Source organism: Wolffia australiana, chromosome 6 (genome assembly GCF_029677425.1).
Source record: "Wolffia australiana isolate 7733 chromosome 6, ASM2967742v1".
In the NCBI taxonomy this organism is placed as follows: Eukaryota; Viridiplantae; Streptophyta; class Magnoliopsida; order Alismatales; family Araceae; genus Wolffia; species Wolffia australiana.
The window spans coordinates 15,355,735-15,381,979 of NC_135840.1; the positions used below are offsets into that span (position 1 = coordinate 15,355,735).

General features: G+C 39.2%; 1 protein-coding gene across 1 annotated transcript; it reads left to right on the plus strand.

Moving 5' to 3' along the window:
• The first annotated feature begins 20,696 nt into the window (after positions 1–20,696).
• On the plus strand, positions 20,697–22,707 carry LOC144704825 (uncharacterized). Its single transcript, XM_078577372.1, has 2 exons — positions 20,697–21,410; positions 21,989–22,707. The coding sequence occupies exon 1, from the start codon at positions 20,818–20,820 to the stop codon at positions 21,301–21,303; it is 486 nt and encodes a 161-aa protein (XP_078433498.1). The 5' UTR covers positions 20,697–20,817; the 3' UTR covers positions 21,304–21,410; positions 21,989–22,707.
• The last annotated feature ends 3,538 nt before the right edge of the window (positions 22,708–26,245 follow it).

Consider the following 26,245-nt stretch of genomic DNA (forward strand, 5'->3'; position numbering starts at 1 on the left):
GGTAATATCTTCATTCTTTCTTATTAAATGGGTTGATAAATCTAATCTATATAACTTTTGATCTAATTTTTTCTTTGGTCACTACACTTTGAGCACGTTCATCCACTAGAATTTCCCTAAAATAATTCCAAAATAACTATAGGTTTCTATCCTCTTGAGCCTAGCATTATGTTACACTTTTCAGGGTGTGAAATTTGGGTTTCATGATCCCTATCAGCTTGATTATAGGCACAACCCTTACATTTTTAAATTATTTTATCTAACTCATATTTATAATTCCAAGATATTGTATTAATCAGCAATATCTGTAAGCCACTTGATATTTTTGGGATCCAAAGTTTGAAAATTGCAGTAGGTATGCCTTTATCTTTTCTTTTTAATATCACAATTTGGCTCCCTTAGTTCCCCAAGAGTTTTCGTTTAGGATTCCTGTTTTTATTAGAGGTTCTATTTGTAAATTCAGTTTTAAGAAGATTAAGAACAGTATTGAAGTTTATGGGGCCCACAAATTCTGTGTAACCTTGATGGAAATCGTTTTTTGAAATATAACAAGGCTGTCACTCAACTGCTTACTTTTCCATATCTTCTTCAAAAATGATACAATATATTTATTATAATACATGTATATGGCTCATAAATGAAGTGTGTGAATACATACATGATGGCGAAGCCCTCAACGTATCAGCGTTTCTTTTTTCTAGGTTTGGTTAAGGTTTTATATTTAAATAAACTTTGTACTAGTGGTCTTAAGAGGGGGACCCTTTCCTAATGGGTTCCCTCTCTTGGACCACTCCTTAGGGCCCATTATCCTCCCTACATAACGGAAGGAGAGGGCGCCCGACGGAGTAAGTCCATTCTAAATTTTTGGAAAAGAGAAGAGTTGTTCCGTTCCCGTTCTGAGAGAAGAGAGTAAGAGAGTGAAGGGCGGACGGGACGGGGCCGACTTTGGCCGCCGCCTGCTCCGCCTCCCCGTTCCGTCAGGACAGACCGACGGAACCCTAGGCGCCGCCGCCGGTCCCAGGTCGGTGGAGCGCCGCCGGATCGCGGAGCCGCCGCCCGAGTAGGGGCCGCCCGCGTAGCGGCCGCAGCCGCCGCAGCGGCCGCAGCCCGACGCGCCGCAGCCGCGCAGCGACCGCCGCCGCTCAGCGCCGCCGCCTCAGGGGCCGCAGCCGCCTGACACCGCCACTGCCGCGAGTACCGCCGCAGCCGCCGAGCAGCCGCGCCCGCAGCAGCCCGCGGCGCCGCGCCGCCCGCAGCCGCCGCAGCCGGAGCGCCGCAGCAGCCCGCAACCGCTGGAGCGCCCACAGCCGCCGGAGCGGCCGCAACAGCCTGCAGCCGCCGGGCGCCACAGCGGCCGCGGCTGCCCGCAGCCGCCGGATCGGCCGCGGTAGCCCACAGCGGCCGCAGCGGCCCGCAGCCGCCGCAGCCACCCGCAACCGCCGGAACCACGCACGCTGCCGCTGCACTGAGTCGCAAGGCGCCCTCGCACAGCCGCCCGCCGCGCCGCGCCCCACACTGGTCAGTCCTCAGCCGTGCCGACTCCGCCCATTCGGCCGGAGCATTATGGGTCGGTGCCTCTATTCCGGTCCAAGGGGCCCACTCGATGAACCGGCTCCCGCATCCCGAGGTGCCGCATCCCGCGCCTCAAAGCGCCGTCGCCGCCCTCCGAATCCCCGCGAAGTCCAGCCGCCAGCCATCGCGCCTCAAACCACTCTCCGGGAAGCCCAATCGCCATGCAAGCATCTTGATGATGCCACGACAGCCCTATGCCCGTTACGGGCCTAACCTAATGGACCGCCGCAATCTCGGTGGTCTGTTACCCCGAAGGAGGCTCTCTACCGCGGCTCAATATCTCGGCAATCTCCGGCCGCCACCGCCGCTATATCCGGCTGCCGCCGCTGCCCACCTTCGGTCGTCGGCATCTCCGGCGGTCGCCGCCGCTATCGTCGGCTGCCGCCGCCGCCATTGTTGCTGACCATCGCCGCTCGCCACACGACGTCGCCTATGGCCGTCTTATGCAGCTGCTAGTTCGCCGCCGTCCTCGCCATCCGGCTGGCTGAACAGCCCCCTTCCACCGGTAGTCGGGCCCACCAACGCCCTGACGACTACCTGTGGAGCGCAGACCACATGGAGATAAAGTCTACTTCGGCCCTCCAACGAATTGAGGACCCCAGGACAAGATCTTTCCGGGACACCTACCAACAAGCGGGACGTGCAGTCCAAGATGATCGTCCTCGAAGAAGGACGAACGGACCGCACTCCTACCGCAGGACGTCGACGACGTCCGTCCTGCATCAATACAATACCTATGTGAATTACAATGGGTCCATAATATGATAATTATAAGTATTAAAAAATGTTCTTTAAAAATTTGTATTTAAAATTTACCTCATAAGTATATTTAATATCTACAGAGAATAACATTTTCTAGTTCCCTTTGTATAATGATTATGGCTGATCATGTAGCCATTGATAACACTCATTTTTACTATGTTAATATGACCATATTTACATATTTGCATTAAATTGATTATATATTTGTGTTATCAAACCTAAAATGATTACATTAAGAATGTTAATGTTGTTTTTAGTTTTTTGAATTTTTCATAATTTATTAGAATTTTTCTGACGTCAAGTTCTCCAAGAACATAATTTAGATGGAATTTAATTTTTCTTAACATGTTTGGCATTACATTTGAACAAATATCATTTTAAAATTCAAAATATTTATTTCTAATATTTTTATGACTTAATATCTATTTTTTGGACTTATTTAATTGCTCTTTATTTTTTCTAGACTTCTATAATTGAAGGAGAGAGAAAATCAGAGGAGAGGAATTCACAGAGATGTGAATGATCCAACTTCAAATTGCAATATCTGGCCATCTAGGAGTTTTGGGCTAAAATTGTGAGTGGCGCTTTCCTTTTCTGGCCTATTTTCATCTGTTTGGTTGGATCTATAAATAGAGCCTTGGTTTCTTATAAAAGCTATCTTGGAACTCACTTCCTCCTAGTGAGGCTGATTAAAATAGAGTGAGGTTTTGAAGGTTGATAACACCATGAATTTGGTATTTAATTTGAGTAATTAGCCCAAATTTATGCATTAAAAGAGTTTAAAATAAGTTTATTATCATATATTTACATATAATTGATGTTTCCAAGCAATTTCTGATTTTTCCCTAATTTTCTGTTACTTTTATCAATTTTTGGGAATTTATTTAAGCATGGAATAAAATTGTTTAAATGAAAAATCCAGGTTTAAAATTTAATTTTGATGTTAATTAGTGTGGGGAGGAATTACTGAATTTTATAGAATTTATCAAATTTTAGTGGAATTTTTTAGAATTTATTCAAGGAAGAAATATTTTTTTATGTAGAAAAAGATATATTTAAAAGGAAGATATGAGTTTTAAAGCAATTTCTAAAGCGGGAGGGGCTTTTCTTAAATTTGTCTTGCAATTATGCCGTTAAAACAGCTCTCAGTCATGTGGGCAGGTGTACAAATTCTATTAAAATAGGATTTAGGGTTTTATTGTAATTAATCATGATTTTTACGTGGCGCGCCAAGAATGAACCTGCCATTTGAAGTTCAAAATGTGTCAGTCAATCGGTCGTCCACACGTCATTGCATTGGGATCATTCAGATCAAGCCTACATTGATCTTGGTCTGCATTTCTAAATCGCTTGGCTTGAGCGGCATGTACAACCCTTATAGGGATTCACAGGAGAGATTTTGAAATTTACCCAGATATTCTTTTTGCACATTAAAAAAAATTATAAAAATTTTACTAACTATTAGATTGCATTTATGATCTAATAGTTAGTAAATTTTGTTACAAAAGTTCCCCAAATCATACTAAAACCGAAACATATTTTCTTATTATCCCGCCTGATTCACCCCTTTGATCCTTATTATTGGAGCAAAGGAGTCAATCTAGAGCTCCTTCTTCTATTCTTTCCATCTTTTCTACCGCCTCTCTAAACTCTTCATCTAATTATGGTGATTTGATCTTCATTGAAGATTTAATGAACTCTAATTAGGGTCGAATTATTCAAGCAGATCACTAATTGAATATCTACAGCTTCCCTTGGACAATACCCATACTTATCACTATACATCTTAAGTGGGGTTTTATAAATTTTATTATACAAGCTAAAATCAACGACAAGGGATTAAAAAATTGCAAAATTCGTCCATATTTTTGGCTTATCAAAGGTCCACCAAGGGTGTTCTTGGTGTGTTTAAGTGTTTAGGAAAGATCAACAAAGATGTTGAGAGGCTGATCGGTATCAGGAAAGTTCCTTGATCTTGACAGAACATAGGGATGTAAGGTTGGTCTCTTGCCTTGCATTAGTTTCTCTCCTTCACATCTCTTTAATTGGATCTACATCCTTATTTTCATCATCTCTTTGTCATCACCATCTTCCATCATCTCGGCCTACCACAACCATTTCTGACATCAATTTTGATCCCAATCTCGTCACCTTCTCATAAAAAAAACCCTAGATCATATATTCCGTCATCTTCTCCATCTCACTGCCATCTATACATTATTCCATCACATCCATTAGTTATATCATTATCATTCTTCCACTCTTCTATTTTACAGTCATCAATCCACATCCACTCATATCCATTCACCCATTTCATAATCATATCTTCTTATTCGTCTTCTGCATCGATCATCACTTCACATCATCTATTTCACTCTTTCATTTCCATTTGATATATCCATGTCCTCATAGTTATTCCTCATATTTTTATATCACTATTATTAAATAATTATAATCACCCTCTCACCACCATGGATTCATCACATCACAAACCCCTCTTAAATCGTCATTTAAACAACTTTTAAATCCTAATATATGTTCCCTGCAGAGACAATCCTTGCTCGTCGCTAACTAGTCAAATTATTTTATGAATAAAATTTTATAAATTATCATTTATTAAATCATAAATCAATGGCATAATGTTACCCTAATTTTGAGTGTATCGACCATTAGTGTGAACACACTAAGGACACACAGAGGGTACTGATGGGATTGTCCACCCTCAGCATAAGAGGGGATTGACTTAAGTAAGAATACATCGTTAAATAACTACCTATTCTAGTAGAAATATTGAAAACGGTACTCTATGAGGATTTCATTATGCATTAGTACTAACTAAAATGAAGGATTATGTATATGGTAATGAATTCCCATAAAAGTTTTATAAGAGAGTTGATGTAGCCCTCCATATATTTTATAGCACAAGAGGCAACTTGGCTCACCATGGGCTGGTACCTTAAGATAACAATTGAATCAATTTAATTTTTGTATAATTAATATATATATATATCGATATTTTATTAATAAATTCATAAATAAAGTTTGTTTGGCAATTCAAGTTGTATACTAATCTGCTAGATGGGCCGAAAGGATCACAAATATATGGTTTTTGGATGCTAGTTGTGAAGATTTACTCTATGATAGGGGACTTTTATTAAACTTTCAAATGAATGGGTGATGAAGGAAAATTGTATGTTAATTTTTAATGTCATTGTATCTTTAATTTACCTAAAATCAAATAAATTTGATAAAAGATATAAACTCAATCAAACGTATATTAAAGTATGGTTGTATCCATTAGTCCTGGCCTTTAGAGATGTTTATAATGACTAGTTAATCAACAATAATATTAATGATTGTAAGTCTAAGAACAAATAAGTAGTTAGTAAGTAATAAAATATTAAGTAGATTAGAGAGTTAGATATGGAGAGAATATCAGATATGAATTACATAAATTTATAAATACTAAAAAATATAGATACTAGAAATAGTAAATAACTAAGATATTATACAATATAGTTTAGCCTGATATTAATATAGGTAGTTGAGAATAACGATCTAAGGTGATAAGATGAGATATAAAAGGAGATACTTAAAAACAGTAAAGAAGAAGAATAATAATGGAAGTAGAAATTTGATACATAGGGAAAGATTCTCTAATTAAATGTACATAAGTATGATAGAAAAGTACTTATATATGCTAAGAATTTAAGATCAAGATCGCTAGAGGGAGAATAAGTAATTATCTAGTTATAATACAAATAAGTAAGTGGTTCGATAGGTATAGAGAGATTAAGAGAGGTTAAAGGGGTTACTAAAGTGTAATTAGGGTGTAAATATCTATTTATAAAGTCACATGTAGAAATTTTCATTTATAGTCCTAATATTTTAGAATTAATATATCTATTTTATATACTTATACATGATATAGACATATTTTTTATAAACAGTTTTTGGATGTAAAAAGGGTGATTTAGTCGAGCACCTTGGATGTGTTCAACCAAATAGGGTTGGGCTAAGAGACAAATAGGTTATATGTTTATATATATATATTATATTTTCAATAATTTTTTATAGTAAAAAATAGGGAGGAATAGAGGTAATTCTGTCGGCACCCAAGAGGTTTTCGACAGAATGCCAAAACAAAATCACAATACCAAATTTCCAAGAAATCGCAATTACACTCGTATCCTACCCATCTACGCTCATGGTGTAGTAAAAGGAAACATATATGAGTGTACGTAGGAGGTGCTCAGAGAAGGTCGCTCGGGTCAGCGTTGTGCAGGGTCCCCCGTAGCGGTGATAGTGCATGGAGTGTCTAGAGCTTTTCCCGCTTTCGATAGGTATCAGCATTGAGGTGTGTGGCGTGTACATCAGCCAGGCGAGAGGGCAAGCGCTCTCACCTCTAGTGCTCCATGCAATACGCCAGTCACGGGGGTTATCCTTTGATAGGGTGTGATGCGTGCGAAGAGCCAGCAAGCCAAGAAACTCAATGTGGTGGCTACCAGGGCCTGTCAGAGGGAGTTTGTGCAATGAGTAAATATTAGAAGGGGCTCAAGTGCATACCACATAAGTTGGCATGGGCATCCGTAGTCTGGTTGCCCTAGCGCAACTGGCGACGGATGCTTATCAAGTGAGGGCGGCACCGTATGACATCCTGCCATATGGTGTAAGTGTGAAGGCTTACCAAACAGGCAATTACGACTTAAAGCATTGCCCACCTTATTTGACACTCTCCATAATAACATGCATGTTTAGTGCTTCAATTTGATCATATCTACATGTATATTTGCATAAAATCACTCATATTTGCATGTTATAAACCTTAAAATGGTTAAATCTATTTTTAGAATGATTTTCTGACTTTTCTGCATTTTTGGGATTTTTCTTACAATATATTCTAAAATAATATATATTTTAGGACACAATATGATTCTCTGGAAATTTTAGACATTATTTATAGGTATTTTTCTAAATCAAAATATATATTTATAGGTATTTTTTGGCTTTTATTTTATTTAATATGAATTTTCAAAGTATGCTTGGCTTTTTATTATCACCGAGTGACGTGGCATGCTCACTTCCACTCATTTAAAACAAAAAAATAAAAAAATAAGAAAGAAGAGGGTGATGTGGCATGCTGACGCGCCACCACATCAACACTCAAGAAAGAGTTTCTTTTAATGCTTTTTATTTTGTTTTCTTTGTCCTTTTTTAGGTACATGTGGCACATAATACGAAGAGCACCCACACAGAATACGAAAAGCATGGAATATCATGTGCTTTGACTTCTTAACGGGCACAGAAAATGTGGACGCTGATGAGGAGAGAGAAGGAAATCAAGGGCTAGGATTGGATCAACATCAAACGGCCATAACTTTTGATCTACAACTCCAATTGAGATGAAATTTTCAGCATTGCTTCGTCTTCCTCTCCTCTTTCCATCCATACCTTTAATCTATAAATAGAGGCATGTATCACTGTGAAATTTATCTTGAACATGCTTCCTACTTGTGTGGCTGATTGAAAGATAGTGAGTTTTGAGATCCATCTTCTAAACAACAAATAAAACATCATAATTTTCATCAATGCAACAAAACAGCTCCTTTTTGTCAATCAACATCATCTCATGTTTTTCTTGCTAGGGGCATGCTTTCTCATCATGGGATTTTGTACGAATGTATGTCCATCCTTTAAGAAGGTAAAGGAATTCTTTCTACCTCTGTGGTTTGCATCATGATCAGACTCCACGGCCTCCCAAGGATGATGTGACATGCATTCATATCCACAACATCACATTTCACCTCATCCACATATTTCCCACAAATGGAAAACTTCACCAAACAAGTCTCGCTTACTTTGGTTCCAATATCATCATGTATCCAACCAATCTCATAAGGTTGCACATGGGGCTCTGTCTTTAGAGCTAGATTCTTCACCATGTTGAGAAAAATAATATTTTCACTACTCCCTCCATCAATAATAGGATCTCATACCTTATCGTTGACGGTGCACCAAGTGAAAAAAATGTTCCAGCATTGAGGGTGCTCTTCCTTTCTTAGGGTAAACACGAGCCTTCTCATCAGAAGGGATAAAGCTTCACCCCAGTCACCCTCTATGATGTTTTCTTCAAAATCTTCATTTTCATCTCCAAGCTCCTCGTCTTCATCATCATTCACATCTGCAAAATTTATCACCTTTTGAGTAGGGCAAACATTAGATTTGTGCCCTCCTTTATTGCACCAATAACACTTCACCACGATATTTAATGCATATGGATTCTTGGTAGTTGAGCTCCTCTTGGGTGGTGTTGAGCCACTTGGCCTTGGGGTAAAAGAGTTAGACCACCCATTGTAATGTTGGGTTTCTCCACTATGTCTGACACCATCTTGCATTGGAGAAGGTTCGCCTTGTACCGTGCCACATTTTGGCCTTCTTTGCATCAGTTGCTCAACATGCTCTGCCGCTAACACAACATCAGTAAGCTTGTGAAATGGCTGAACAGAAAGCTTCTCTTCAACATCCCACCGTAAGCCATTCTTGTATCTTGCAATACTATATTCTTCAAGTTCATTCAAATCAAGCATTGTTTGCAGTCAATAGAACTCGTCAGTATAAGCACGAAAAGATGTATTTTGCTGTTAACAAATTTGATACTTTTTATATAAAACTTGTCCATAATCAGGTGGAAGAAATCGACCTTTTAGGAGCTTCTTCATCTTTTCCCAATTACGAACAGGCTTCTTACCAGATCGCATTCGCTTAGTTTGCACATGCTCCCACCAAAAGGATACAAAACCCTTGAACTTGTTGGAGACAACCTTTGCGTGTTTATCTTCTGGGTACTTTGTGTAGTCAAAGAATTTTTCCACTTTGACAAGTCAATCTACTAACTCTTCTATTTCCAACTTGCCATTAAAATGAAAATTTTCCATCTTCATGTGATACTCATCATCATGCCTACTTCTGATGGTTGTTGAAGAGGAGAACTCAACATCCTCAGCAACCTTGTGACTGATAACATGATAACTTAATGGATATTTTGATACATTTTAAATGATTATGGTATTATCAATTCAGAATTTATCATGTTATTATTTAATTCAACTAAATATGTATGCATGAGCTATAAATACTAATTTGTGCACATTATGGTTGTTTTTGACTAAACTCCTTGACTTCTTTGAATTCAAGCAGTTTTAGTACTGATGAGTATTCTATAGTTTCACATGTGTAGAAATTCACAGGAATAAGAAGATACAATTCTTCAGGAGTTGGAGTATTTGTGATTGTTTAGTGATTCCCAAAAAGGGGGCTTGAAAGGAGAAAAAGGGTGTTTGGGGCTTTCAAATGAGAAATCAGAGGAAGATGGGCCACTACCTGACCTGTCCATTGGGCTCTCAAAAGCCTCCCAAATAAAGAAGTTAAAGATTACAAGGGGAAACTCTCAAACAATGGAGAAAAAATGGAAAAAATGGCAAGAAAAGAAAATATAAAATACCCAAAGGGCTGGATTTTTAGTAATTCTTCCAACCTATAAATAATCTTTTCTCCCTCATTTTCCCTCATTCTGGACGTGCTCTAGCAAGTGGCTGGCCAGAAGGACAAGGCATATTTCAGAATCCAGGTTGTTCAACCTGCTTAATGTAAGTTTGTTGAAGTTTCATTCAATCTCGTCTCTTGTTTGCATTAAAAAACGCCTGATCCTGGAAACATATAAGAATTCAGACTTGAGACGAAGCATTTCGGCCTCACAAGGCTTGCATTGAGGTTTAAAGAACCTAGATTTCCATTTTCACATCATCATCCATCCATTTACCATTAAAATCCATCATTTGCTCACTCCAAATACATGTTTTCCCTACTTTCTCTCTCTAGAATCGTTTCATCTTCTCAAAATTTCATCAAAAGTATCCTTCATTTTCACCTTCAAGTTCTATCTCAAACTTCTTCTACACTCTCTCTTCATTTTCTCTCTATTTCTTCATTTCAGCCATTTTCTCTCTCTAAAATCGTTTCTTCCTCTCCATAAAATCCATTCCAGTCTCTCTCTGGATCATCATTCACTCTTCCTTTCAAATTTCAAAATAAAAAATTCGCGTTCGAATTCCATCAAGGCAAAAAAAGTGGAGAGTGGAGGACTTAGTCAAATTGACTAAGTCCTAACCATCTTGGGTCAAGCCCATTCGGGCTTAGCCCATTTGGCTAAGTCTTGACTTAGCCGAACTGGGCTGAACCTTAGCGGGGTGACCCACCAAGGCCAGCCCTATAAGGGTTACACAAGGACCACCAGCTCATTCGGTCTGCCGCCACCGCCGCCGCCGCCACTCCGCAACCGCTCCACCGCCATCGCAGGCGATAGCTGGAAAAGGTACTTTACTTATTTTATACATTTAAATTTTTAAAAAAATATAAAAATCCCTAAAATTAATATAATCAATATTCAGTATTTTTAACATCTACAAAATTCCAAAAAAATATTTAGCCATCATTTTTAATATTTCTAATATTTTGATGTTCAATAAATTAAAAAAATTCAAAACATATTTATTTCCTATTTCTAGTGTTAATTAAAATTAAAATAAATTATTCTAAAATATTTTTTAGTGTTTTTAATTTGTAATTCTGATTTAATTTGGATCATATGAATTTAGATAAATTGACTAAATATCCATATAAATCTCAGAAATTATATATCTCACTTTTAAACTCACTTCCTTCATTCCTGGCTTGGAAAAAGTTCTGAAATTAAATTTATGCCGCTCTATGGATCGACCCATTACTTGCCCTACATTAATTATAGAGTATTTAAGTGGAAAATTTTCACAAATATTGTTGGTTAAATCTGAATCAAAATAACGGCATAAAACCCCTAAATTTGGAATTATCAGTGACGCCTTGCATCCTCTCTACAAGATCTTGCATCAGATCCTTTTCTAGGATTTTGACTATAAGGGGATTGCTCAAAAGTAGTAATACGTGAAAAGATTTGTTTTAATGTATCATTCACATTGTCAAACTGCTCTTGAACAAAATCTCCTAAATCATAAAGCTCTTGCCTAAAATAGAAGATACCTCGATTGATGCATCTTCCTCAATCTTCACATCCTTGCCTCTTGACATCCTTTCACATTGATGCTAGAACGATAAATTCACTCTGATACCACTTGAGGCAGCCTTAGTAGAGGAACGGTGTAGGAACACAACTTGAATTTTTGCTTGAATCCACGAGCAGCTAAGCAATCTCTAGCAAAGAGAACACTCAAAGGGGAGAAGCGACATTTTCAACAAAACAATAGACTTCAATAGTCATCTTTCAAGAGTACATGGGGGCCTTATACAGGGCACAACAAGAGTAGGGTCGTCCATAATGACTATACCCATAAAATGACAAGCCAAAACATTGTAGAAGTATGAAGCCTGACAGGCCTGAGCAGAGATATCTTGCAGTTTCTGGGGCTTGTAGAAGTTGTCAAAAAGATATTTGTGTGGCTCAAGAAGATTCTGATGGGACAAAACAGAAGATATGCAGCTCTGACAAGTTAGAGCAAAGATCATGTCAGAGGAAGAATTTGTTAGGGGATTATGTCAAAAGATCCTCTCAAAGAAAATCTTGTCAAAAAAACCCTATTAGAAGATCTTGTCTGAGAAAATCCTGTCAGAAGATCCTATCATAGGACTTTGAGGGGCTCTAGGTACTTCTCTACAGATCTTGTCAATTCTAGACGAATCTCCTTCTTGGTCCACAAGTTTCTCATGGGCCTCATAAAATGGGCTTTCGGGCTACATCAATCTTTCTCATAATGAATTTTATTTGATAATCACCAATCATACATTCCTAATGGTGAAAAAGTTCAAAGTCATTGTAACAATTAACTTTTGTATGTGGGCTAGCATAAGCGTGTATAGCCAAGAGCCAAACTCTATTATATGTCAAATAAAACATGGATGAAAATGTGGGGGGGATTTACAAATTGCGGTCTCAATCCTGGTAAACCTATATACTTTGGGATAAGAGTAGGTTCTTCATCAACAGAATATTCTGGAGTCCAAAGGTTTGCATCTAACAGTCCTCAGACTGTCTCAAACCCCTGCTCCATGAAATATGAAGTCTTTTGTATCATTAAATCTTAATCAAACATATTGCTCATCCTAGAGAAGGACTACAAATTCACCCAAAAACATTAAAGTGAGAGAGATATTTCAGAATAGTCTGGCATTTGAATGACCATAAGTAAACTTTCGATAATTATATTGGCAAAGGGTTTGGGCATCGATTGCAGTTCCTCCTCTGAAAATTAATCAATTGATCTCATCATGAACAATGTATTCCTTTTTAGGAATAACAGTTGTGAAAAAAAATGTATGAGTCCTCTGCTTTTGTTTCACCCCTACCTTTGTTTCAAATTGAATTGTTCTAATTACCAGATCTTTGAATGAATGTTTTAGTTTTGTCCTTTTGGCCGAATAGGTGATGTTGGAGTCTACATCAGCATTTATAATTTTTTCCTCATCGAAATTGATTGAGTTCTTCAACTATGTGAATCTTGTGTATTACCTCTATTCTGGGTTAGCAAGTTAGTGAATGATGTGTCTTCTGCCTTCTGATCTGCATGATACATCTGCTAAATTTGACACGGAATCACTATGAAGAGAAATTCTTTCCATTTTATTCCTTTCCTTAATATGAATTTTAGTCTTTTCATGTGAATACTATATGATAAATTCTACATGATTATGGATATCATAACTTCTATAACTAGTGATTGTCATTTTGCTTCCAGAACAATTTGTCCTGGCTACTTCAAATGTGTACTTCTCCTCTTGAAATCCATTTATTCCACTTGTTGTTCATAATAATACTCATTTATCCCCGTACTGATGTTGATAATTTTAGATGGTCAATATTATTGTTTCCTGCCCAAAAAAATCTTCTTTTATGGTACTTGGTCTCTGATGCTCTATTAGTTGGTTCCAAAATGATTTGTAGAAGCATATTTTACTATGAAATAGTGTGTGATTCTTTGTTTATAAAAAATTTTCCGGGACTGAAGTCCATTAAACATCAAAATATTTGTTATCATGAAATATTTGTGGAGCATTTTTTATTTCCTTTGCTTCATGATATGACATCGATGCTTTTTAACACCCAGATTTGGTATCTAATTCAAATAATTAGCACAATTGTATTGCATTTAAAGAGTTTAAAATAGGGTTTTTAACATATATTTACATGTTAATTAATTTTTATAAGTAATTTCTGATTTATTCCTAATTTTCTGTAAATTTATGATTTTTTATGGACTTTATTTAATCTTGGAATATTATATTTAAATGAAAATGGCAGGTTTAATAATTAATTTTAATGTTAATTACTGTGGGCACGAATTATTGAATTTTCTAGATTTTACAGATTTTTATAGAATTTTATTGGATTTTTTGGGGAATTTATTCGTGGAACAAATGAATTTTTGAATAAGAAAAGGTATATTTATAAGGAAACAAGAGTTTTTAAGCAACTATGCCTTGAAATTATGCCTTGAAATTGGCTCTCCGTTGCCCATTACAGACGTAAAAATCTAATAAATTACTTCTAGGGTTTTATTAAATTAATTGGAATATTTCTATATATTTGTGCAAATCGCTATGTACTATGTTTTTTTTCTTATTTCAGCCATTGGATATGTCGCGGGCCAAGAAAAAACCCACCAAATGAACTTGAAATTTCGCCAGCCTATCACTAGTTGACATGTGATTGTGTATAAGGAAAAATATTAATTAAATAAATGATTATTGATCCAACGGCTATGATTTGTCAAAAGTCATTTGTTAATAACTTTTGATCCTGAAGTCCGATTGAGGTCATGTTTTATGTTATTTGCTCTTCTCTAACTCCTTTTTCTATCCAGATCAAGCCTAAACCGATGGATAAAAATTAATAACTTATTGGAAGTAAAATGGTAATTTTTACCATTTAACCAAATAATATAAGCAGAATATTGAGTTGAGGAGGTCATTATGGAAAGGGCTCTTTAACACCTGAAAGTCATAGAGGATAACCATCCTAGGTTAAATGTATTTGGTATTTTCAATTGCATTGTATTTGACTTTTAGTGTGATTTGGATTAAATGTTAGTGAAATTTTTTATTATTCTTCTTGATCTTGGTCTGAATTTCTAAATCGCTAGACTTGAGTGGAATGTACAAGTGCTTACTGGGTTTAAGATGAGTGAGCATTGAGTTGATCTAACTATTCCAATTACAAATTAAGAACAGAAAAAAATTATAAAAAGTTTAAATTCTAGGAAGATTAGGATGTGTTTATGAGATAGTCGTTAGTGAATATGGATAACCAATTCCCCCAAAACAACCAAAATAAGATTTTCTTCTCAACCCCTTTTCTTCACTCCTTTGATACTTTTTATTGTATCAAAGAAGTCAATTTAGAGATCCCTAGTTCTTCTAGTCTTCCCATCTCTTCTACCCTCCTTTCTAAAGTCCTAATGAATTGATCTTCATTGAAGATGAAATTAATCCTAATTATGGTTAATGCAGATCACAATTGAATTACCCTACTAGCTTCCCTTGGGCGATACCTATACTTATCATTATACATCTTAAGTTAAGGTTTTATAAATATTATTGTATAAGCTAAACTCAACAATCATAAGGGATAATAAAAGTGCATAATTCACCCCTAATTTTTTTGCTTATCAATGCTCAATTTTGAATATATAAGCATTGAGGGGGGATGATTATCCTCCTGCACATGTGATTTTGGCTTTTTTTTTTGGAGTCCAGAATCATTAGTGACTCTTTTTAAGTTCATGATGCCCCGATAATTGTGGAATGACATCCTCATCATATTGGGACCCCCTTATAGTTAATTACATATTTGCAGTTTAGATTTAACAAAAAATTTGATATTTTTTCATCATATTGGGCATAAGAAATAGTTCTCCTTTAGTATTTGAGTGAAGTTCTTAGCATCTGTGTATGATTCTCACATAATTCCAATTGCTTCTGTTGTTTTTTCTGTACGAGATGGATGATTTTGGTGTAAATATTTTTTTCATCATATTGGGCATAAGAAATAGTTCTACTTTAATATTTGAGTGAAGTTCTTAGCATCTGCGTATGATTCTCACATAATTCGAACTGCTCCTGCTGTTTTTACTTTAGGAGATAGATGATTTTGGCATAAATATTATGGTGACTTTCTCAACAGATTGCTTCATCGGATGTCCTCCCTCCGTTATTATCTTTCTCCTCAATATTGTTAATCATCATATCTAATACTAACTCTAAATCCTCAATAATTGTTTTGCTTAACATTCTTGATGCTTTTTGATTGTTGGTATCTATAATATATATTAGAAATGTGAGGAATATTTATTTGATGGGGAATCAAAGGTACACCTTAGATTCGATAGGACGAGGATTATCTTTGGTGCAATCTTGCAATCTGTTGATCATGGTGTAATTAGTACCATTATTTGATGATTGTAACTTGTCCCAGTCGTTGGATTTATTCTCTCCAATCTATGAAATACATCATTTAGTTTTTTTCTTCCAGTAAAAAGAGGGGTGACTCATCCTTGTTGCTGCTTTCCCCAGTCAGTTCCCCAATCCAAGGAAGCATTCCCCTACAATCACTTTTTTCCTTCTAAAAAGGATGCAGGAAGATGATCTCTTGTTCAGATTATTGCAGACTTATCTCTCAGTCTTCGCCATGTCTAAACAATTCTGGATCCTTGAATTGGGTTTGTGTTGCAATCCCATCTTCTGCACATCAATGAGAGATGATTCTCGCTCCCACATTGCCATGGACTGCCATTAACTTTCTCTAGATCCCTTTGTATCCTTCCTTGCTCCAGCCGAGCTCCACTCTCACCCTATCTCTGTATATATATTTGAGTATACATCTAACTATCAATGTATATATCTATATATCTATCTATCTCTCTATCTATACATCTTCCCATCTATCCTTTTTTCTACATATTTCTACTTATCTATTAATACTTTCACCTATACATCTTTATCTATCCACCTACCTTTCTATGTATATAACAACGTTTCTAAATATCATTTATCTAGCTATCTAAAATCAATAAACCTATATATCTGTCTAAAATCTACCTGCAGATAAGTCTATCTATACTTCTATCTAGTTATATAGTTATATATGTATCTATCTATAGTATATATCTAGTTATATAAATGTATGTATATATATGAACTGTCTATCTATCAATCTATCCATCTGGATATATATATATAGTTATATATTTATCCAAGTATCTAACATCTTCATGCTATCGTGTCACTCTAAAAGAATATTGTATATACTGCCTCCCAATTTATGGTATAAACTCTATTACTTATTATGAATATTATAATAAAAATGAATCTTTGTTTTTTATTCATCTTGTCTTCTTACCATCTATATAGATTAAAATATAATAATCTTTATTCTCAAAATCATTACCATTATATCTTTTCTATTCTTCAACTATAACTTAATTATATCTATAGCTTTAATCCCTATGGAGAAAACCTATCTCTCGCTATACAGGATCTAGTTCAAAAAATGAGTATTATTTAGTTGAAGGAAAGTAAAAAGACAATGAAGAGGTGAAACCATTAATTTTTACTTAGTATAATGACTCTTGAAGAGTCATGGCATGGCTTTTGTGGAGCAGACTAATTTATAAGTTGAATCTCACTAATTTAAGGGAATGAGTCAGATGAAGGTTAAGAATCACATCTTGATGAGGTGTGGTGGTGGCAAAGATGGATGGATAACAATGATGGAGACTGGTCTAAAGGGATCAGGTAACGGCAAGAGAACCTCATGAAGTCAAACCAGGGGAATCTGGGTGGATGTCATGCACCATAAGGATGCATTGAAGAGGGATGGTAAGATGAGCACGCATGTGAGCTTTATAGATATATGTAAATGTTATAATTAGATAGATATTATTAAAACATTGTATGGACTAGATTATATTCTAAGAATGTATAGGCATAGCATGTCAGGATACCCAAACAAGGATAAAATATACTTGGCCCAAAGAGAGACTTGAGGCGAGCACAATACATTGAATATAAAAATATAGAAAACATGAATAGAAGTCAAATGGCACTTTCAACCCCCAGCGCATATCCCAACTAAGCTTCTTCATATTGCCTTATTTTACCTCATTTCAATGACAGTATGAAATAAAGGTATTTAACGAATTTAATTTTTAATTTTTGTGGTTCAAGAACATCATGAAGTTTCCCGTGAATCATAGAGAAAACATTAAGATATTGAGCTTGTGACAATGAATAAAGTTGTTTTTAATTGAAATGAACCCATTATATATTAATACAAAAATGATAATGGAGTGTCTATCATCAGAGTCATTGAACTTCACTTTCTCAAATCTTCAAAAATAAAGCTATTCCCAGAACTCTTTATGGCATTAATATCTATTAACCTCAGCCCTTCCGTTATTAATAAAACGTTTCCAAATTAATCATGAATATATGTATGTCTATGTAAATACATAATTTCCTGCTGATTTGATACTGCTCGTGCATGTTGTAAAAAGGAAGTGAGAGTGAATAAACATATTGTGAAAGCTACCGAGAAACACAATCATAGATGCATAAGGTACCGAAGTTTGTAATCATGATGAAATATATATTGAAATGTAATGAATGACAAAAATGATTCAAAATATCTAGTGTCTATTACACGAGTTTATGGGCTTTTTGCAATAATTTATTATTTAGGAATTTTGTGGGGTTAATTGAACAAGAATAATGACCATATAAAAATATGATGATGAAATTTACTATCTGTACATCATGTCCTTGCTGTGGAAGGAAAACTATTGCTTTATAAAAAAGGCAGATTTTTTAGATGATAAGCCGTCTAGAGGCGATCGATAGTATGAGCGCTTAAAATAGGGCTGTCTGGCCCTTATGCAAATGTTACATGAGGGAATGACATAAGGGCATTTTTTCTGCATCTCATTCATGGGTCCCTCAAGTTTGCTCTCCCTTAGTATATCATTTCTTTCAACATGACTTGTTCGTTCTTTTCCAGCTGTTGAAGCTAGAGACATCTAGTGCTTCGTTTTTTAAATATGAACGCACAGTGTTCTGTTTGGCGTTTCCTTGTTTTGAGGTAATGGAGTTATGCATTTTCTCATTGGTTGATTTCTCCAAGGGGCAATTCAAGGTATTCTCCTTATTTGTTAATATCTAGTTCTAACTCCAGCCAAAAACAAATTTCTAGACCTTTCCTACAAATCCATCTGTGAATTATGCGACAGTCTACAAACCGACCGCCCTCTGGCTGGTGGGAGTATGCCTTCATCAAGGCCCCACAATTGCTAGTTTCCAAAATAGACTAGAAATGCAGATGATTTCTTATTCTGTGAGATTCATCCAGGACAGGAAATACTTGAGTGGCTGGTAGTGGCCGTGCATCTTTCTCCAGTCTAGTTTTTTGTTCCTTACAAACAAGCGTTGCAGTAAGCAAGACGACATCACCCACTGTAGAGGACCCCCCTCCCCCCTCCGATTGGAGTCCGAAGGCGACATCTTTGCTTTTGGGCAGTCGGTATAAGGGTAACTTGCACATGTGACCAATCAAAACTCAAAACCCTTAAATGTTGACATCGTTTATCCATCTCGAAGTTTTTTCCATTTAAGGGCAACACATTTCCCACGCTGGGAGAAACCCATTCGCCCACGTTGGGTGAACTCCGATGAGCTTTGTAGTTTTGAGTATCCTCCATAAATGACCGCCTAGATCAAGGAAAATAGAGTATTTTTTGCCATGTCTGGTGTTATCGCAATGATTTTTTCTTTTCCTGATTGAGTAAACAGCGATCTGGGTCGTGGGAATCCGTGCTATCCCATAGCGCCAGATCCGTCCTGTTTCTTTCTTTGGGGGTAAGATTCTTCGGCAGAGGCTACGCTTGTTCTTTTGACGGCGGTCAAGAAAGCCGACTTGGGGGATTTGCAGCCGTCGCGTGTTCATGGAGTTCGAATTTCCACCGTCGATAACACGTGAGAAGAGAGGGAAAGGCGTCGGCAACAACATGTGGGAAGCAAAATAGCGGCTGCCTGTTTGCCGAGTTGTGTTTTTGCACCCTGCGCTATACAGAAGCCGTAGGGCCCCCACGCCGCAGAACTGGAAAGACGGGTCGCTTTCTACCTCGAACTTAGCTAAGGTTCACTGCCGGACGACGGACGACGGCTTGGCACCGACGCATGGGGGCTAAACAGATTTTCCATTTTGCCTTTTGTACCATATACTAATTGACCCCAGTTGGGGTTCGGGTTCACAGAGATACGACGAGATGATAATCGATGATGGTGATAAAAGCTTCCAAGGCACGGCTGGATCGGTCTGCGAGCATGATCTTTGGTTGGGCCGCACCCGAGACTATTCTTGTGGGGAGCTTAAAAGCTTGAATTGAGTGTGTGATTTACTTCAAAGATAGGTCTATTTCTACCTCTAACTGAGTTGTGTTTCACCGCAGGACAAATCTTCTTTGACATATACTAACTCAGCCAGGTTGAGTTCGGGTTGGTGGCAATAAAATCTTCCTGGGTTGCGTCCAGGGCACGCCTTGATTGGTCTATGAGCACGACCGTTGGGTTGGCCGCACCCGACACCGTATCTCAGCCAGAGACTACTGTAATGCGGAGCTGAAAGTAGGGAACGCCACGTCCGGGACGTGATGCGCCGGACATGATGGAACAGAGGACAAAAAAACCGTCACGTTCCCGTCACCGTCCCTCCATAAGGCATTCTGTCACATCCCCGTCACCGTGACGGCGTCACCATCACCAGTGACGTGAATAAAGCCCCACTTGAACAGAGGGGTATACTCCAATTATTTCTAGATGCGCAAAAAAAACTAAAGCCCTATTTCTAGACGGCGTCACCAGTCAGTTTGAGTGCGCAAAAAAAACAAGGACTTCTGTCCAAATGGCCACGTCACGTGGCGAAATCTCACCCGTCGGAGAGATTAAAAATAATCATTTTAAATGTATTTTCTGTCCGTTTTAACTTTTCAAAAATTCCGGCACTGACGTCATCCGGCAGTTGCATCACGTCACGCATCCTGGGCAACCCGTCACCGTCACGACCATTTCGTCATCCTCACAGACCCCTAAAACCGTCATCTTCACCGTCACATCATCCGTCGGGTTTTCCTACATGGTGACGATTGACGTGACGGATGACGCGCGCCAATCCCTAGCCTTAAACTACCGATTTCGGAATTGACGTTTGATTTAGTAGAAAGGGTGCGGAGATCGGGTTCTGGGAAGGGGGTAAAATGCCGTCCCGTCCGCGTCCGCACTTTGAGATGGGGAGCAGGAAGGGGTCAAACGCAGAGTCACAACGTCACTTGAGTCGTCATCACCCTACTACTGTGAGTGGTGGACTGCGCCTTCAAAACCAGTTCTCGAATGCTCAGTCGGGGTCTACTCAAAGCCCCAACAATGGAGACTCGGTCTAACTCGCAGCCCAGCTCGGCCTCGCTCGACTTATCGCTGACGCTGGGGGGGCCGGCGGCAGCGCGCGGGGGGGAGAGAGAGGTGCGGCTCTTCCGCTGCCTCTTCTGCGACAAGAAGTTTCTCAAGTCGCAGGCCCTCGGCGGCCACCAGAACGCGCACAAGAAGCAGCGCGGCGGGGGCGCGGCCGGCGCCGCGTCGGCCCATCTCCTACAACCGCACGGCGCTACGATGGCGCCACTCCCCGGCGCGGCCACGGCCAATCGCATGCACGTCTCTGGCACGGCGGAGGAGGTTATAAACTGGCAGCGAGCTTCCTTCCAGAGAGAAGAATACGGAGCTTATGCGCCGGAGAGCCGCGTCTGCGCAGGAGATCACGCCCCCAGGCTCAGTCTCGACCTCTCCTTGTCCTTGTACTCGGACTACTGCGGGAGAAGCTAGGAACAAGAACGGGATTTCGGTTTTTTTGAATACCGTAATAGACAGAGAGAGTGAGAAGAGAGTCATCGCACGACTCTCTTTTTGCCGAGGCCAAGTGTTTATTTCTCGTACTGCTCCTGCAGCTCTTTCTTCCCTCCCTATCGGCTCTCTGTCTAGTTATTTATCTGTCTCACCATACATATGTCTATCAATCTATCCAACAATCCATCCATCCATTCATTATCCTCTAGCGGCCTGTCTATCGGTGTACCTGTATGGCTGCCTGTCTCTTCTATCTATCCAGAAATCTTTCTATCTATATCTATCCATCAATCTATCTATTTATCTCTTTATCTAATTATATATCTATATCTATATATATATATTTATATATCTCTCAATCTAACCCTCTATGTATCGGTTTATCTATCTCTCTATCTATAGCTCTATATATCTATCTCTCTATCTGTCTCTCTATTTATCTCTTTCTCTATCTATCGATCTATTTATCTATCATCTATCTATCTCTCTGTCTGTCTATCTATCTATCTTTCTCCTTTTTATGACCCTCCAAAAATAAGCATTTGCAGCTTTGTATGAGGAGCACACGGTATTGTATTCTCTAGTAAAAGGCGAAAGAATAAGTTGCTCTGTTATCTATCAATCAATCTGTCTGTTTATCTATCTCTCTTTCTATATATCTCAGTGAAAGATTAAATCCGGTGTCTGCGGCTCAAAGGGAGAAGACAGCTGGGGAAACTGATGATTCGTTTAGGCCATCCACGACGATTCGAGTCATTCGACTACCGAATAGCTGGATGCATTCGTCCTTCTACCGAATAGCTGGCGCGCTGCCATCTTCATCAAATGAGATGTACTGCACGCCGTGGCCTCAGTCGACCGTCGATTCTGCCATCATCAGCCTCTCTTGATACTGCAAAGAAGGACAGGGCACGTGAGAAGACTCGTCTTGACCGGGAGGCCCTGGCACTGCGTTTGGCAGTCCCAAGAGATATGTGAACTCGTGCCAAGGAATAAACTTAACTCGCCTTCCAGCGAATTTTTGCTTAACTCTTGCCTTATCTCTTCCCTAGCCTGTCCCGTCGCAGTCTCCCAGGGGGGTGCTCGGAGGGGCCCGGCTTTGCTGTGCTTTCAAGCTTAGCCAGCCGACGAAGAACTCACCGACCCTTGAAACGAATCACTTCATTAGTCTTGTTGTTTCACAAAGATACCAAATTCATTGGATGGGGCCGAGGCCAGCGTTGCCAAAGCGCCCTAGATCGGACTCCAACTTTGCTCTTCTTGAGATGATGGGCTTGTCGTTGGCCACAGGCTTCTATGTTTTTTTTTCTGCAGTTTTGTCTGTGAGACGCTCCTCTTGTGTCAAGTGGCATTTCTCTCAAACATCTGTCACTTTTTTCTTCATTATACCTGTAACGTAGGTGGTCAGCCGTTGAATGTGTATGTTAACTTCATGGTTTGGTGATAACACGCTGATATTTTTAATTTTTAATTTGTTATTAGAAAAGGAGATGGCTTTGCCTATCCATCAGGTCAAAAAATTCAATTGGTTGCAGTATAGGAAACATTAGAGTAGTGTGTGACGTCATAGAATTGACGTACTACCTCTAGATTCATTTGCTTGACGTTCTCCTCATTCTATTATTTGTTTTTCATCAGAGCTGAGATGAAAATTCAAGTCATCACCGTATTAACATTTAATCATTCCCAATGCAAAGCTTATTGCCGAATAGAATACAATGAAAACATATAGGTGAAACGTGCCCAGCTTGTTGCCAAATGCATCCTAGCAAATTCCAAAGAACTTGTTAGCTACGTAGGACCATGACATACCAAACGCCAGCCAGAACACATTTAAGGTTTTAAAAACAGAAAACATCTTTTTTATAAGAGTCTGGATTCTAAAAACCCATGAGATGTAGTAGTGTGGCCCACGAGGGGGCATCTTATACTATATAAAATACAAATAAAATATCATCATATGCACGATAGTATTCCATCAGCTTCGTGTGTATGTTTTCCATAACAAGCTTCCTGGTAAACTCAAAAATAGGGTTTATTTATTTCATTGGTGCCTTTGAGTTTTATCTTTATCTAGTATTAAGCACAATTGTCTCCACATGAAGCAATGATTAAGAATCTAATATTCTTTAAATGGTGTCACATGATTAAAATGATTATGAGAGTTTGATGAAAGTGAAATGAGAATGTGAAATTAAAAACAAAGTGATAATAATGTTACATGTGCAATGACGGTAATGAATTTGTTGGGTTCTAGGACCTTGATCTGGTTGACAATGATTCATGGTGGAAGACTCGTTAAGCCGTATTGATCTCATAGGGAATGGTGAGGAGTTATGGGGAGAAGGAAGAATGGGAAGAGTCCTGAACAATTCTGGCATGTGTGAATTTTTCTCAGGGCATTCCCTTATTTATACTAAGTGGGTATTTCTCATAAAAACCCCAAAGTTTAAGTACATCTTTTGACATCAATTGACAATTTGCGTGTGGCCCTCTAGGGACATGTATAAGTCTAATTAATGACTCGTGCGACACAACCACCTTTATTGGACTTCCAAATCAATTAGTTATATCATGTTAGAGATTATTTAATGTTGAATTGATTTAACCTAATCGATAGGCTGTGTCTCCAACCTTTTGGTTGCAAGCTACATCTTGTGATATAGAAGACAAAGAATGTTTATCACCTCACTTATGGAACATGTCTATCATAGGTTATTGTGTATGCATAGTCCTTCATCCACTGTCGCTCCTCGGATGACTTAGGTTATGGTCGACTATCAAACCCTAATTAGTCATCCAAGTAACCATTAATGCATTTGAAAATCCTCTAACAAACCTTCAAATACATTCACTACCTTGGCCAAGGACTTCATTGCATCATCTTCCTTGAGTTCTCTCATCTTATACCCACGGTATATTATCCCATCTTGAGAACTCAATTGTCTTTATGAACTTCTTGTAGCACCTGAAGTAAGAGTGCTTAGAATTCTATGATAGGAATTCGTAGATCATGGGCTTCATTATAATCATCTCACGTGCACTATGAAGAATACATTATATTCATGAATATGGAAAGAGATATGGAATGTGTGATCATCTTTCCAGCCACATATATTTACGTCATGATTGAAATGTGAAAATGGAGGAAGTAGATCTAACCTTATAATGATGATGCAAACAAGACAACAAAAGGCAAGAAAACTTATAACTTTATCCTTACATACACATAGACCATTGAGATTGGCTGATGGAGACAAGCTTCTCCACTTCTCTTTTTCCCCTCTTCAATCACCCAAGACACCAAGATGCACTTGGCACATCTCTAATCTCACTCTCATTATATCAGCCTAATAATGTAGGTAACTGATGTAACATGATGAGCAGCAGGATTGGACGTCTCGTATTACAACACATATTAACAATCAATGTATGCAACGATTACGAAGTATGCATATTTTTGAGTAAACCAATGAGAAAGGCGTGGCAATTGATGAGTAGTATGACGATCAACTAAAGATTTGGGAGTGGACCGTCACGGCCAGACTCCCAATGCCCCCTTTGATTAACTAGATGACATGGGTGGTGGGGAACACGATGTGACCAAAAGCGTCACCAACCTCTACTACTAGTGTTCTTAATCTGTTATCCCAAGAAAATCCTACCTCTCGACACAAGGTGACTAATCCTAATGAGTCCTCGATAAAATCCGGGCAGAGGAGCAAGTAGCGGAAGATGACACTAAAAGTAGTAATAATACTGTTAAAGAAGGAGACGGTGGTACATAATGGTCGAGTCCTAGAAGCCCCTGGCAAGGAAGCCATTTCAGGAGGATAGCAGAAGTCGTTGGCGGATGGCAAGCGTGAGTGTGGTACCACGCGCAGGAGGGTGCATGGAGCGCACAAAGCTCAGAGCAGCGTGTGGGGGCGCTGAGCACGCAGGCGCCAACAGGGTGCACGCAGGCGTAGGGTGTGCGGAGTGCCCACGTGTGCGGGGAGTGCACGGAGGCGTAAAACGTGCAAAGCGCAGGTAGAGTACACGGGTTGACGGTCAGACAGCGATGGTGACGGCAACGACGAAGACTAACGAAGTGTCATGGCAGGTACAGAAGGGCACATAGGCATGAGTGCGCGTGGGCGTGGGTTACACGGGTGCAAGGCGCGCAGGCGCGCATACTCGGGGCTGCGTGGGCGCGTGGCGTGGGACGCTGGGCACGCGGCACAAGGGCGCGGGCATGCGCTGTTAAGGCAAGCATGCACATGAGGAGAATGAGCCATTGCTTAAGGGCACTGGTGATGGCAGTAGCGACAGCATCAGCAACAGCGTTGGAAGCAACGACGGCGTCAACGGTGGTAGTGGCGATGGCAACAGCGGCAACGATGATGGCGGCAGCGGCGACGATGATGGCGGTAGCGGCGGTGGAGACGAAAATGACGACGACGGTAATGGTAGCAATGGCGGCGGCAATGGCAACAGTGGTGGCGGGGACGAATTTCAAGAATAGTACCAAGAAAGGCAGTTCTTGATGGTTCTTGCATAGCAATACAACCAAGAAGTCGACTTGTTGATGCAGGCTCCAAGAAATGTATACACAGTGGGCGCGATGACGGCGGGCAATCCTTCACGGAGTGATCTCGGCATGGGGATGGCTTCACGTCGTATGTGTTTCCCACGTTCTACTCTAGAAAACAAAAACTACCTCCAAGAGGAGGGCGAAAACCCAAAGAAAAAAACAAGACTCAACTTTGATACAATTTCTCTCTAAGGCTTCCATTGGGCATATCTTCCCTTTATACAGGGTAGGGAGGATGCCAAAGTGGGGCCGAAAATAGGAGAAAATCGTCTCGTGACTCGGTTTCCCTAAAACATACATCAACCAACGTGAAATAAAATAACAACGGACGAGCCCAAACACGGCGGC